Genomic DNA, 13,706 nt, shown 5'->3' on the forward strand with positions numbered 1-13,706 from the left:
CATGCCATAGACCTGAGTGGGGGTGGCTTGACACCTCAGCGATGGAAGAAGTTCAGAATTGAACCAACACTATTTGTGTCACTCTGCTTGGCAAACCAACCATCCAGCCAACTGACCTAACTGATTCCCATTACTTTGAGATGTTAAATGCATTGTTTTTTAAATAGAACTTCGACCTATTCGTACATTATGTCAACTCCGTGGGGATGTGGAGCTTGAATGCAGGCCTTCTGACTTAAGGAACTGCTACACAGAAGCCCCCCAAATAAATTTTGATTCCACTTTGTGCAATGGTGGGATTCAACTGACACCCTCCCCCCCACCCCACATGTCGGCAGCGAATCGGGCCAGTCTTCTGGGGGATTAACTAATGCAGTGACATGTCGACACGACCAGCAGCACAACCATTCTCCTGACACGATGTATTGGGGGGGGGGGGAATTGTGAGGCCCAGGTCACGTGCTGAGACACCGCGTGCTGGGAACCGATAGGCCGCGCTCTTCCCAGCAGCGGGGGGGTCAGCGAGCGGCGGCCGAGGGAGCCCGACACCCGGGCCGCCGCTCCCGTCAATCAACAGCTCGGCCGCGGGGCACGGGACGGTGAGTGGGAAAAGACAGAAGAGAAATTGATCGCTGCGGAAACTTCAGCTGCGGTTCCAATTCAAACCGACATCTTGGCTGCGCGTGCGGCGAGCACCTAGCAACGAAGCCGTTAGGGCGGTGCGGTGCAGGAGCAGCAACCCCCACCCCCCTCCCCCAATTTCACACAAGCAGAGGGGCGGGGCCTAGGGCGCTGCGGTAGAGCCGGTAAATGTGTGTAGGTAAAAACGATGACTGCAGATGCTGGAAACCAGATTCTGGATGAGTGGTGCTGGAAGAGCACAGCAGTTCAGGCAGCATCCGAGGAGCAGTGAAATCGACGAGGGCTTTTGCTCCTCGGATGCTGCCTGAACTGCTGTGCTCTTCCAGCACCACTAATCCGGTAAATGTGTGTGTGTTCTGATGTTGAGTGGGGGGAGGGGAGGGAAAGGCTGGGTGCTGCTGGGCGGGGCGGCACTGGAAGCCCCGCCCGGTCTGAATACACGAGGGAGGGGGATGGGGGATGGGCTCCCGTCCCCCTCCCCCTCCCCCTCCCCGCTATTCCTGGCCCTCCCATGACGTAATGGTGAATGTTAAAAACTCACGCGGAGGGGGGGAGAGAGGCCTAAAAATAAATTCAACTTTGTGGAGCCGGCGGTCATTACTGCTACTATAATACCACCACCATCACTGTGGCGGCGGTGGGTATTATCCTGGCCCGAGGGAGCGGCCCCAAGTTGAAAGTGCACCATGATCACTCCCCCTGAGCGGAGCCTGCAGTCAGCAGCAGGTCGGTGTGTCAGCCTCTGGAAAGTGCGTCGGCCGCTGCAGCTGTAACGGGGAGGAGTCTTTGAGTCATATTTATTAATAATCTTCACACATGCTGCGCCTTTCATGTTATTTTTAGCCGATTTCAGGATTCGCTTTCTGTTTTGATGATGACAAATGTTTATTGGGGGCGGGTTATTATTAATGTTTGGGATTAAAAAGGTTTTTATTTAAAATAAGAGAACCAATGCTTTAGATATTCGCCTTTTAAAACTCCTGCCAACACCACAGGCGGATGGAGCTAACTTTTCTACAGTTTTTTTTTAAAAGAGACAAAATCCCAATTTTAAAACTGGCTTGTTTTGTAAAGGTAATTGTTCCATTTCTCCGAGGTGGACAGATGCCTGTGGAGTTGCTGTGAGTTTCCGCAGTGTTGAACGGGGCAGGGCAGCGCAGCGCAGCGTTCATACCAACGTGGTGAAAGGTCCATCCTGCGGGTTCATTCTTTCAGACTGACATGGAAAATCCCAATCAAGGCGATGGCTGCAGACGGTCGCGTATTTGAGGTTTGGGTGGATAGTTTATTTTAGTCTCAGCCGCTCTGCATTGGGCCTAAACCCAGAGGAATTGCATTGCTCTGCATTGCTTTTGGAAACGTTTAAACAGCCTGTTGGCTGGCTAGCGGCTCTTCTAGTTTCTTAAATAATGAGTTGCTTCAAAGCGTAATATTTTATCATTTCAGGACCATTTGTAGATTGAGTGCTTTGAATGCTTAATTACAAACCTAAGAGTTGCTGCATTATAATTTGCAATGAATGACTAGTTGCTGCAGGCAAAGGGAGGGGAAAACAGAGATCCACCGCTTCAACGTAAAGTTTGGACTTATTCAATGACGGTAAATTTCAACGGCCGTTTTTCTTTTGGTTTCCTTTGCAGTTTTGACCATGCATGGGAATGCGGGCGTTGGGAATTAATATTGATATCGTGGCAGGAGGAGATCTAAAATTCGAGCTCTGTTAATTCTGACAGGTGATATACTTGTTGTGCCTATTAAATTTTTGGCCCGCTGTTGATTGCCTTGGAGGAAGACGGAGCGTGTCAACAGTGACGTTATTCTACAGAAAAGGAAAGAAAAAATCGCAACTCGATCCACACAAAATGTGACAACCCCTCCTCTACATGCATGTGAGCTTGGTTTTTTTGGGTGCCTTGCATCGAAGAATCCCAACGACATAAACTCGCCCAGTGCTGAGGCTGTTCCTTAATCATGATGTTTCGAGATCAAGTCGGCGTTCTTGCAGGATGGTTTAAAGGGTGGAATGAATGTGAACAAACTGTAGCTTTGTTGTCTCTGTTGAAACGAGTGAGCCGGACACAGGCTCGTTTCCTTCAGATTTGTCTAGAGCATTCTTTGTCCGATTGCACCGAGCTTCATATTCTCGAGGGAGAGGCAAATGATCCCGGTAAGTTTAATGCAACTAATTATTTTCATGCTGCTTATCCAAACTCGGAGCCGGGGTTGTGACGAAATCGTTCCAGTTTAATAATTTAATTTAACGTGTATTTTATATCATTTTAAATTGACAATTGATGTATTTCATTGCGGTATTGAAGGAACATCACATCAACGTAAGGAGTAAAACGCTTTGATGCATCTTGTTCTGCAATTTCCTGTACAATAATCCAGTCATGTCACGTAGAGTCTGGGTATCCTGTGCTTTCTGGACAACGTGGCTTGGTCTCTTTTTTCCGATCATTTCTATTTCAGCGATTCAAATCTCTATCTCAGTATTGAATATGCCATATTTTTCATTCTGTTTACGAATATCGCAGTTTAACACCTATTTGGTTCTCAAACCAAAAGGAATGCATTTAAATTGGCATAGACACTCATCCAATTTTAGGTAAAGAACCTAATTTTCTGAGTACGCAGAAGTGAAGGCCAAAAGTCTGAGTTGATTTGTGTGTTAGAAATAAAATGTAAATAGGACCCTAGTAGAAGTTGGAGAATGTAGCGTGTAGTCACCGTTTACGGAGAGGCACATAGTCATATCTGTGTCGAAGCTGCGGTTGAAATAATATATGAACATATTTGTACTATAATGTTTCATCCTGGCCTATGCAGTAGATAGAATGTGATAGGGTTGACTTAAGGGAATATTCAAGCCTGTAAGAATTCCGTACAAATAGTTATTTAAAACTGACACAGTTGCAGCACCAGATCAAATTATGTATATCTTCACTTTTTTTCATAGGAGTACAAAGGGTGTATTGGGGAGAAGTAATAGAAGCCTGTGTTCACTGGTGGAATTCTTTTAGGCTTGATTGCAGTGGGATACTGAACAGAGCCCTTAGTGTTTACTCAGAGAAAAGAATGCACAATCCTCTTCCAGCTGTTCCATATTAGAGCACAGAGCCTGCAAGACTTGGCAGCTGTCTGTACTGCCATTTGCTGACAGCCTCCAGTACTGTGCTCTGCTGTTAGGATATTTATGCATGGTTTCAGCAAGGAGAAAACTATTCTAGTCTATGAATCTGAAATTATTATGTTGGGGGATGGGAATTTAAATATTTGTGTGCAGTTTTATTTAAAGTGCAAAAAAGAGCACTAGTTATATAGTTTCAAAATAATACTAACATGACTGCATTTGTACACTAGAAGTTGGGTGTGGAGTCAGAAGAAATATATATTTGCTGTATAGTATGGATGGGAGAAGCTTGATAAAAACATTCAGTGAGGTACCTGCTCTGTGCAGTCTTTTTAAAAATATAATATTAGTTTAGGAATATAAACACAAATGTTTTTAAATGCGCTACTTTATTGGAAGTTACATTAGCTAGCAACAGCTTATTGCCTCGTGGATTCTTTTCCATGGGTCATCTTTTATTTGATTTACAATCTACACTGGGTAACCCCACTGTGAAAGGTTATACTTTTTTAAAAAAAAGTTCCATACTACTTTCTTTCTGTGTTCACTGTTTGTACATTGCAAGATTATAATTCATAAGGAAGAGATGCAATTTTGTGCCAGCAGTCAAACATGTACATAGTTTATAATTGAATTTCCTCGGGGCAATTCTGAGCAATTGTATTCAGAGTTATCATGGTTTTGACTACAATGGTGCTGAGTTCCAGAATTGGGAAATAAACCAGGAAACTTTTTTTTTCTGTGCAAATTGAATTTCAATCATTAGATCTATAAACTGAGATCCTTTCCAAAAGGCTAACATGCCAAGAGCTGGGCTTAAAGTTATTTAAAGAATACAATTTATATACTGTAAGGCGGTTTGTGCTTGGAGAACTAACTACAATAAACATTTGCTTAAATAATAATTGATGGCTTAAGCAGTTCGGATAAGTGCTTTGAATTGAACTTGTAATATTTAAAACTACATAGTTCCTTGACTTTAGAACTTCCCTAAACAATCTTTAAATCTGGAAAGAGAAGTCCTAAATCTAAATGTGATTGCAAGGTAGAAACTATGGCACTCCCTCCTCTCCTTGGGCCTAATTTGTGAATGGGATGTAAGCTCTCTCAAATCTTAAATTGCAATTGACACAAGATTTGTGGCCTTTTGGGAGGGAGAGTGTTTCATATTATTGCCCTTTATGATATGGAAAAGTGGCCTAAATCTAATTTGCCTACGTTCTGGATTCCTCTAAATGAAATAGCTTCTCCAGTTTGAGAGAGCAAATATACTTTTGTTCATTTTGAACACATGGATTACATCAACCCATAATCTTAAATTTGAGGATAAAACCAGTTTTTGTAACCTGTCGTTCATATTTCTTTGATACTAGAGTTTACTCTGGCAATCTGTAACTTTCAGAAAACAACATATCCAGGTGTTTTGGTTCCCAAACCTGATGTGCATTATTTCAGATATGATCAAGGCTTTCTACAAAAGGAAAGTTGTTACTTTATCTCTAGGAAATTGGAAATGTAAAGTTTAACATTTCTATACTTTATGCATATTCTGCACTTGGCTTGTTGGATAGAGTTCTCACCACACCAGCTCTTCTATCCAGGCTGTTCTTTCATGGAATAGGTTGTTCTGAGAGGTAGTGAAGTTTATACAACTGAGGAGAATTGATAACCTAAACTTTAGCTCTAACTTGTGTTGCTTGGCATTCTAAGCTTTGTTTGAATTCTAATCTTGATTTTTCTTGTTTGAGATTTTATACAAAAAAAAGGGAGATTATCATGTAATGGGATGTGCTATCTTTACCACCTTGGTGATGGCATGAATGTAAAAAGCACTAGCCTAATAGCAATGGTGTAACCACTGTCAATTGTCTTAAAAACCTGTTTCATTAATGTCCATTAGGGAAGGAAATCTGCCATCCTTACCTTGTCTCGCCTATGTTTGACACCCTCTGAGCTATTAAGGATGGGCATTAGGTGCTGACCAGGTCATCGATGTCTACATCCAATACACACCTATACACATCAGAGTTTGTAATGCAGAATTGTGGTGAGAATGGTAGCTGAGTAGATAGCCAATTGGATACAGAACTGGCTCAAAGGTAGAAGACAGCGTGGTGGTGGTGGGGGGTTTGTTCGTTCAGACTGGAGGCCTGTGACCAGTGGAGTGCCACAAGGATCGGTGCTGGGTCCTGTACTTTTTGGTCATAAACTATTTGGATGCGAGCATAAGAGATACAGTTAGTAAGTTTGCAGATGACACCAAAATTGGAGGTGTAGTGGGCAGCGAATAAGGTTACCTCCGATTACAATGGGATCTTGATCACATGGAGTTTAATTCAGATAAGTGTGAGGTGCTACATTTTGGGAAAGCAAATCTTAGCAGGACTTATACACCTTAATGGTAAGGTCCTTGGGAGTGTTGCTGAACAAAGAGACCTTGGAGTACAGGTTCATAGCTCTTTGAAAGTAGAGTTGCAGGTACATAGGATAGTGAAGAAGGCGTTTGGTGTGCTTTCCTTTATTGGTCACAGTATTCAATACAGGAGTTGGGAGGTCATATTGTGGCTGTACAGGACGTTGGTTAGGCCGCTATTGGAAAATTGCGTGCAATTCTGGTCTCCTTCCTATCGGAGAGATGTTGTGAAACTTGAAAGGGTTCAGAAAAGATTTACAAGGATGTTGCCAGGGTTGCTGGATTTGAGCTATAGGGAGAGGTTGAACAGGCTGGGGCTGTTTTCCCTTGAGTGTGGAGGCTGAGGGGTGACCTTTATAGAGGTTTACAAAATTGAGGGGCAAAGTCTTTTTCCCTAGATTGGGGGAGTCCAAAACTAGCTGGCATAGGTTTAGCTTGAGAGGGGAAAGATATAAAGGGACAGAAACGGCAACGTTTTTACGCAGAGGGTGGTACATGTATGGAATGAGCTGCCAGAGGATGTGGTGGAGGCTGGTACAAATGCAACATTTAAGAGGCATTTGGATGGGTATATGAATAGGAAGGGTTTGGAGGGTTATGGGCCAGATGTTGGCAGGTGGGACTAGATTGGGTTGGGATATCGAGTTGGCATGGACGGGTTGGACCAAAGGGTCTGTTTCCATGCTGTACATCTGTCTCTGAGTGGACTTTGTGGAGGTATTACCACGGGCAATGAACTAGGGAATGGTTAATTGACCAAATTGTTTGAATTTAAATTAGACAGCTTAATTTGCATATGTTCAGTGCCTAATCTACAGGGAATATTGCAGTGACTACTATTGGAATGAACGTAGTGTCAATTGTTTAAGTTTGAATCTGATTCAATGAAAAGGCTAGTAATTGACTGCTTAAAATATTCAAGCTTTTCTAGGTTGTGAATATTCAACAGAAAAACACTAGCTCTGACCTTTGGGATCATCGTTTGGGGTGATGGATGTTTGTCTGTAGATGTCTGTCAATTATTTTGGGGAAGGTATCTTTTGTTGTTTTTTTTTAAAATACTGTGATATCTTTGATGTGAATGCTTTTTGTGTTGTGACTTTAAGATTAATGGTGTGATTTAATTATTCTGAAGGACCAAATACATCACTTTCAGCATATGTTGGCAGTTACAATGTGATATCACAATATAGAAAGAAAGTTGGTAAGAATGTAAAAGCAGTACCTAAAATTTAAAACTCAGAGCATTCCAAAATCTCTCTCAAGTGCTATATAGTGACAACACAAATGGCATTCTCTACTAATTGGATGCGGCAGTCAAGGAAAAAAGATGTTCTGCTTGCTGCACCAGTAAGTTTTATATGGCAAATCAACTTCAGTGGCCGTTTAATGCAGTATGTGTAGGCTGTGCATGTCAACAATTAGTGGATTATATTAAGTAACAAATCCCTTTTGTTGACTACCAGGTAAAGTACTAATCTTACTCAACAAATCTTTGCTTGCAAAATTCAGAATGAAGCTAGGTGTCCATTTCTGTGTCATGGAAGGTTTCACTCTGAATCTAGCAAGTTATCTTGTGCAATTCTCTGCTGTTCACCTCATTATATATGCACTATGCCTTTTACAATGCTATGCTCGCACTCGCCAGCAGTGGAAATACTTGACACTCCAAGAATTTCAGGATTTCTGGCACTTTTTTTTTGACGTCTTTCTTGCACCTGGTCAGATGCTGCCAGCCACAAGCCGCAGTAGATGTGGTGAAGGGCAAATAAAAAAAACAAAAGCTTCTGAGTACATATAGGTGGTTTTGGTTGCACTTCATTGGAAATAAAATTACATCAGTAAATGTATGGCCAGTTAACATCATCTGTCTGATTTAACTGTCATTGTAAGAATGATGTTGCAGTGGTTATCCATTGTTAGTACCTACCATGTTGAACCCTATCAGATATAGGCTACTTTTTTTACTGAATGCAGATTGTAGTACATCATCTTGTCATTGTTCAGTGTGAGAGCACTGTGCTGTAAAGTCTTCAGTTATATTGTTTGCTTTGCTGTTGAACAATAATTAAGAAGCAAACAAAAAGCCACATTTGCTCCTGGGACTATACAAGAAAATCTACCTTTGTTAAAAGACTTTGGCAAACAATAATACTTTCTGAGCAGTTAATGTATTCACTCAAAAGTAAATTCTTTTGGATGTTAGAAATCTGAAATAAAAACTAAGTGCTGGAGAAACTCTGCAGATCTGGCAGCAACTGTGATGAGAAACCATTATTTCTTTGAATATGTTCTGAAGAGTCCTGTTCGACGTGGTATTAACTTTGTTTCTGTCTTCACATTTGCTCCCATACCTTCTGAGTCTATTCAGTGCTTTCTGTTCTCTTAGTTTATTTATTACTAAAATGTTCAGTCTGGTGTTTTTGCTTGCAGTGAAGTTAATGTATCTAATATACAGTATTTTTCAATTTTCTATTTTGATTCTTTAGATTGTGTATACAAAGAACTATACACAAACCAACCTTGCAAATACTACAGATTAGTGGGAGACTATTTTAAAAGATATGCAAGCATTAAAAATGTTACAATGGTGCACAGAGTATCAACCATAGCTCAGTTGGTAGCACAATGAATCTGAATGGTTCAACCCCCATTCCATGGCTTGAGTATGAGTCAGTTTTTTTTATATACTGCTCACTACCAAGAATGCACCTATGTTGTTGGGAACTGCTGTTTCTCTGAGATGAAGGTTGAGTGATTGCCGAATCAACCTAAAAAGCCTGAAATTCAGAAGTTGTTTTTTAATTAAAGGTAACTTAATAATTCTTCAATTTCCTTTTCAAAAGGGTATGTATACATGTATAAATTTCACTCCACAATTCAAATTAATTGGTCTCTCTAGGAGTGTATGATAGCTGAAACTATACTTGAGAGACAAATTTTGAGAACTTTTTTTAAAATTAGCTTTTATACTAGATCAGTTTGAGATTTTTTGCACACAGGTGCTATCAATACATAAACATCCTAACGGGTACAAATGTTTTTGCATCTTGATGCAGTTAATGCAACTAGCTGTGCTTTACAAACCTAATTAATTAATTGAGTTAGTGTATGTAAGCCAAACTTTTTTATCATTTTAAAAACTTAGTAACTTTATGAAAATAGTATCAATAGGGAATCAATTTTTCTATTATACTGTAATCAAAGGAAAAATATGTCATTAACTTTTGGCAGATAGTGCATAGTCATGTAATAATACAAAACTACATGTTTCATATAAAGCAGTCAGTTGTCTCAATCAGGAAATAACAACACATTTTATAAAAACTGAAATGGGAAATTGCTTGGTTGAAACCCTATTCAAGTGTTTAGATTTTTAAAAAAAAAATGTAAGCACTAGAGAGAAATTCTTAAACTGGTTTAATTTTTCATTGAATAATGAGTTTATTTCTAACTTGATGTCCAAATAGTTTGGCTCTCCATTCATGGCACATGATTCAGGGCATGTACTGGTGGAATTTGTAGGGAGAGAAGCTGAGTTAATGATTCAGGTCTATAACTGTTCACTGGTTCTGATGAAAGGTCAGAGGCCTGAACTATCAATTCTTGTGTTCTGTAGATGTTGCCACACTAGCTTCGATTTGAGCATTTTCTGTGTATGGCTTTCCAGTATCTGCAGTATTTTGTTTGGACATTAATCTTTTCATAAATTATTGGAAAGTTTTACATCCTTGATGTGGCTGGTTTATTATAATAAGCCAAAATTTCAATTTTCATGTTAATATTTTTGTCATTGCATTGCACATCTTTTAAATCTGTAACCTATCAATTTGAGATTCTAGTTTTATTGGTCTTTATTGTCTTCAATCGGTTTCTATTCATTGGAGTAGACTAACATGAGTTGAAATTGAAGATAAGGATTAAGTATTTGTGATGGAGTATGTTGATTTCTCATTGTTTTGCAGAATTGTAATTTCAAACTAGAAAGATTTTGGGCAATGTTTATCTTGCAATCTCTGTGCATATAGAGGTGGACTAAAATGGGGACTTTAGTCGTCAACTGAAAACCTTTAAAATTACAGTAGGTTTTTTGCGACAGAATTAATGGATGTAAATTTATTTTTGCTATTTTGGAGAGGAGACTAGGTTAAATTTCTTGCCTGCTTTTTTTTTATTGAATGTTGGAGTTTAGATTTATTGGCAACTGTTTTTATAAGTAGATTAAAATTAAGTTCTTTATCATGTATACGTAACTCTATTAACTCCATTTTTCTTGCATCCTCTTGAAGGCACTGATTCCTTGACTATGTGCACAGTTGTATGGACACTATTGTCTTCCTATACTTTCAAGATAGCTGTAATGCCTTCACAATAAGTGATCACAAACTTCCAGCAGGGGACAGTAGATAACAAGCAGGCATGGCAAGGTGAGTCATCATGTGCTATTACAGAGAGAATGTTATTGCTCTTCTGATCTGGTCAGCACGTGCTCCAAACAGCTGTTCCACCACCACCCCATCACCTGTCACCTAAGACCTATCACATAAGAAAATTTTGCCATAAGAGCTGATACTTTTTTTTTTTCAATGGCTGTCTTGCTAGTGTGCCCTTGGCTGGATACTCCACTATTCCTCCTTTTAACATTGTCTATATTATAAATTGATGACACCACAAATATGATTTGATTGGTTTGTCTGTGCCAGCTTCCTGCTGGAGCCTTAGGCCCACTCATCTGCATTTTCCTCATGGCCCTCAATTTTTCTTTGCAGATATATCTAAGTGTTTTTGAAGACTCCAGGGATGTAGTTAGATGCAACATGTATGTACTTCTGGAAGTTTTACAAATTCTCTTTCATGATTTTGTTTATTATCCATCACTGAAGTTGGATCCTGGTGTTCTCAGTGTAACTAGGGTGAAACTGGGATGATGTGTAGGCTGGACCAGGAAGGGTACCATGTTCCTGAAGGGCATCGCTGAATCACTTGGACTTTTATGATATTTAAGTTGCTTTTTATTTTTTTTTAGTAATCCATCAAACGAGTACTTTTTTTATTTTGCAGCTTTTACTTTTGTTAACCAGTGTTGAATTTGACCTTGTGCCTCCAAGGTTACTGGTCTGTGACTATGACCATGACGTGTGTCATTGCAGCAGAATCAGAGTGGAAAAACATGTCTCTCTCTCTCTCTCTCTCTCACTCACTCACTCACTCACACTCACTCACTCACTCACTCACTCACTCACTCACTCACTCTCTCAAAATCTGTCCTTTATATTCCTTGAATGTATTTTGTGAATTGCCTCCGCTACTTGTGATAGAAAGTTCCCCAGACTTCCATCTGAGTGAAGAAGTTTCTCCTAATCTCCTCTCATAGCTTGAAATAGCCTATCATGTATCCTGAGATTTTGGTACCTTGTTCGGGATCCCCAGCTAGGACAACATTATCCTTGCATCCTTCGACCAGCCATGTCAGAATTGTATAATTTTTCAATGAGATCCTGTCTCATTCTTTTAAACTTCAGTGTATACCGGCTCAGTTGATCCAATTTTTCCTTCTACAATAGACCCACCATCCAGGGATCAGTTTGGTGAACCTTTGCTGTGCTCCCTACATGGCAAGTATATCTTGGATAAAGAGATCACAACTGCATAATCTACTCCAGATGGGGTTTCACCAAGGCTATGTACCAGCTACAATAAGACATCTTGCTCCTAAACTCAAACACTCTCTTTCAATATTGACCAAGGTACTATTTGCATTCCTAATTGCTAGTTGGCTTCCTAGAACAGGGTACAAGGAAAATGGGTGGGTGCTTTTTCTAATCTGTCACCATTTTAATTATACTTTGCCATTCTGTTTTATTTCTCTGAAAGTGCCTATCTTCACACTTCTGCATGGCAAATATAGTATAACATTGATTTGCCCACTTTGTTAACTTGGCTAAATTAACCTGCAACCTCTTCCTCCTAGTTTTGTGTTGTCAACAAACCTGAATTATTAAATTTGATTTTTCTCATCCAAATCATTGCGATATCCTGTGAATAGAATACAAGAGGCACTTCGGCCTATTGTGTCCATGCCAGCTGTCAATTACCTATCTGTTCTAATCCCATTTCCACCACTTGGCCTGTAGCCTTGTATGCTATAGTATTTTAAAAGGGCTCTGCATCTGCAACTCTTTTTTGATCAGAGTTTTAGAAATCCACAACAATGTATAAAAACAAAAATTCCTCAAAGTTCTTTTAAACGTTCTGCCTTTTGCAGAGTTTGTTGATCCCTCTACTAAGAGGAAAAGCTGCTCCTTATCTACCGTGTATTTGCCCTTTTATTTCTTCATCAGATCCCTGCTGCCACCTTGAGCCTTCTCTGAACTAAGGAAAATAGCCCCTGCCTATCTCATTTCTTAGCTGAATCACTGCTGCCCAGGCAACAACCTGGTAAAATAGTATAAAACAAAGAACTATGTTTCAGGTGTTCAGCATCCAAGTAGCACATTTCTGGAGAAACTCAGCAGGTCTGGCAGCATCTGTGGAGAGAAGATGGAGTTGATGTTTCAGAATTTCTGAAGAAGGATCACTGGACTCTGGAGAGAAAACAGTTAACTCTTAGAGTCCAGTGACCCTTCTTCAGAAGTTCTGAAACATCAACTCCATCTTCTCTGCACAGATGCTGCAAGACCTGCTGAATATCTCCAGCAATTTTGGTTTTTGTTTATAACAGCATGGTGACTCTCTGCACTTTCCCTAGTGCAATCCTTTCTGTAATGTGAACTGGGACCCAAATGTTGATATCTGCCACTTGTCATTGCCTCCCATTCTGAAAGTGACTCCTTTTTATTCCTGTTGGCTGTTTTTGCCTGCTAATCAATTTTCAATTCGTAACAGTATATTGCCACCAACCATGTATTTTGATTTTGTGCAATAACTCATTATGTGGGACTTTATCAAAGCTTTCTGAAAGTCTAAATACTCCAGATCCACTGGTTCTCCATGATTTAGTTACATCCTCAGAAAACCTCCAATAGCTTTGTCAAGCACAATTTTCCTTTCATACTCCATACTGACTTGATGTAATACTGAAATTCTAGAAATGTTCTGTGTTCACAACCTGTATAGGGTGGCAAGCTGGCTCAGTGGTTAGCTCTGCTGTCTTTCAGCACCAGACACCCAGGTTTGATTCCAGCTTCGGATGACTGCAAGCTCTGCAGAGACGTTCTTCCCATGTCTGCATGAGTTCCTCCCCGTGCAGTTTGTGGGTTGGCCATATTAAATTGTCGCATAGTGTCCGGGAATGTGCAGGCGAGGTGGAATAGCCTTGGGAAATGCAAGGTTACAGGAATGGGTAGGAGGGTGAGTATGGGTGGGATGATGTTTGGAGGGTTGGTGTGGCCTGCTTCCATATTGCAGGGGTTATGATTCAATAATAAAACTCTCAACATTTTTCCTACTACTAATATTAGACCAACTGTTCTGTAATTGCCAGTTTTCTCCCTCATGTTTTCCCTCCAAACCAGGTTA

The 13,706-nt window shown here is 40.2% G+C and overlaps 1 protein-coding gene across 12 annotated transcripts in view; it reads left to right on the top strand.

The window, feature by feature from the left end:
• The first annotated feature begins 470 nt into the window (after positions 1-470).
• The window catches only part of samd4a (sterile alpha motif domain containing 4A), a 196,444-nt gene continuing 183,208 nt past the window's right edge, over positions 471-13,706 (top strand). The window contains exons 1-3 of one of the 12 annotated variants that reach the window (XM_043697689.1): positions 1,121-1,368; positions 1,739-1,912; positions 2,283-2,809. In XM_043697689.1, the coding sequence (XP_043553624.1) occupies positions 2,614-2,809 (196 nt within the window). In that variant the 5' untranslated portion in view covers positions 1,121-1,368; positions 1,739-1,912; positions 2,283-2,613. The other 11 variants (XM_043697690.1, XM_043697694.1, XM_043697695.1 and 8 more) reach the window with 11 other exon arrangements.

The sequence above is a fragment of the Chiloscyllium plagiosum genome, chromosome 10 (genome assembly GCF_004010195.1).
Source record: "Chiloscyllium plagiosum isolate BGI_BamShark_2017 chromosome 10, ASM401019v2, whole genome shotgun sequence".
NCBI lineage: Eukaryota > Metazoa > Chordata > Chondrichthyes > Orectolobiformes > Hemiscylliidae > Chiloscyllium > Chiloscyllium plagiosum.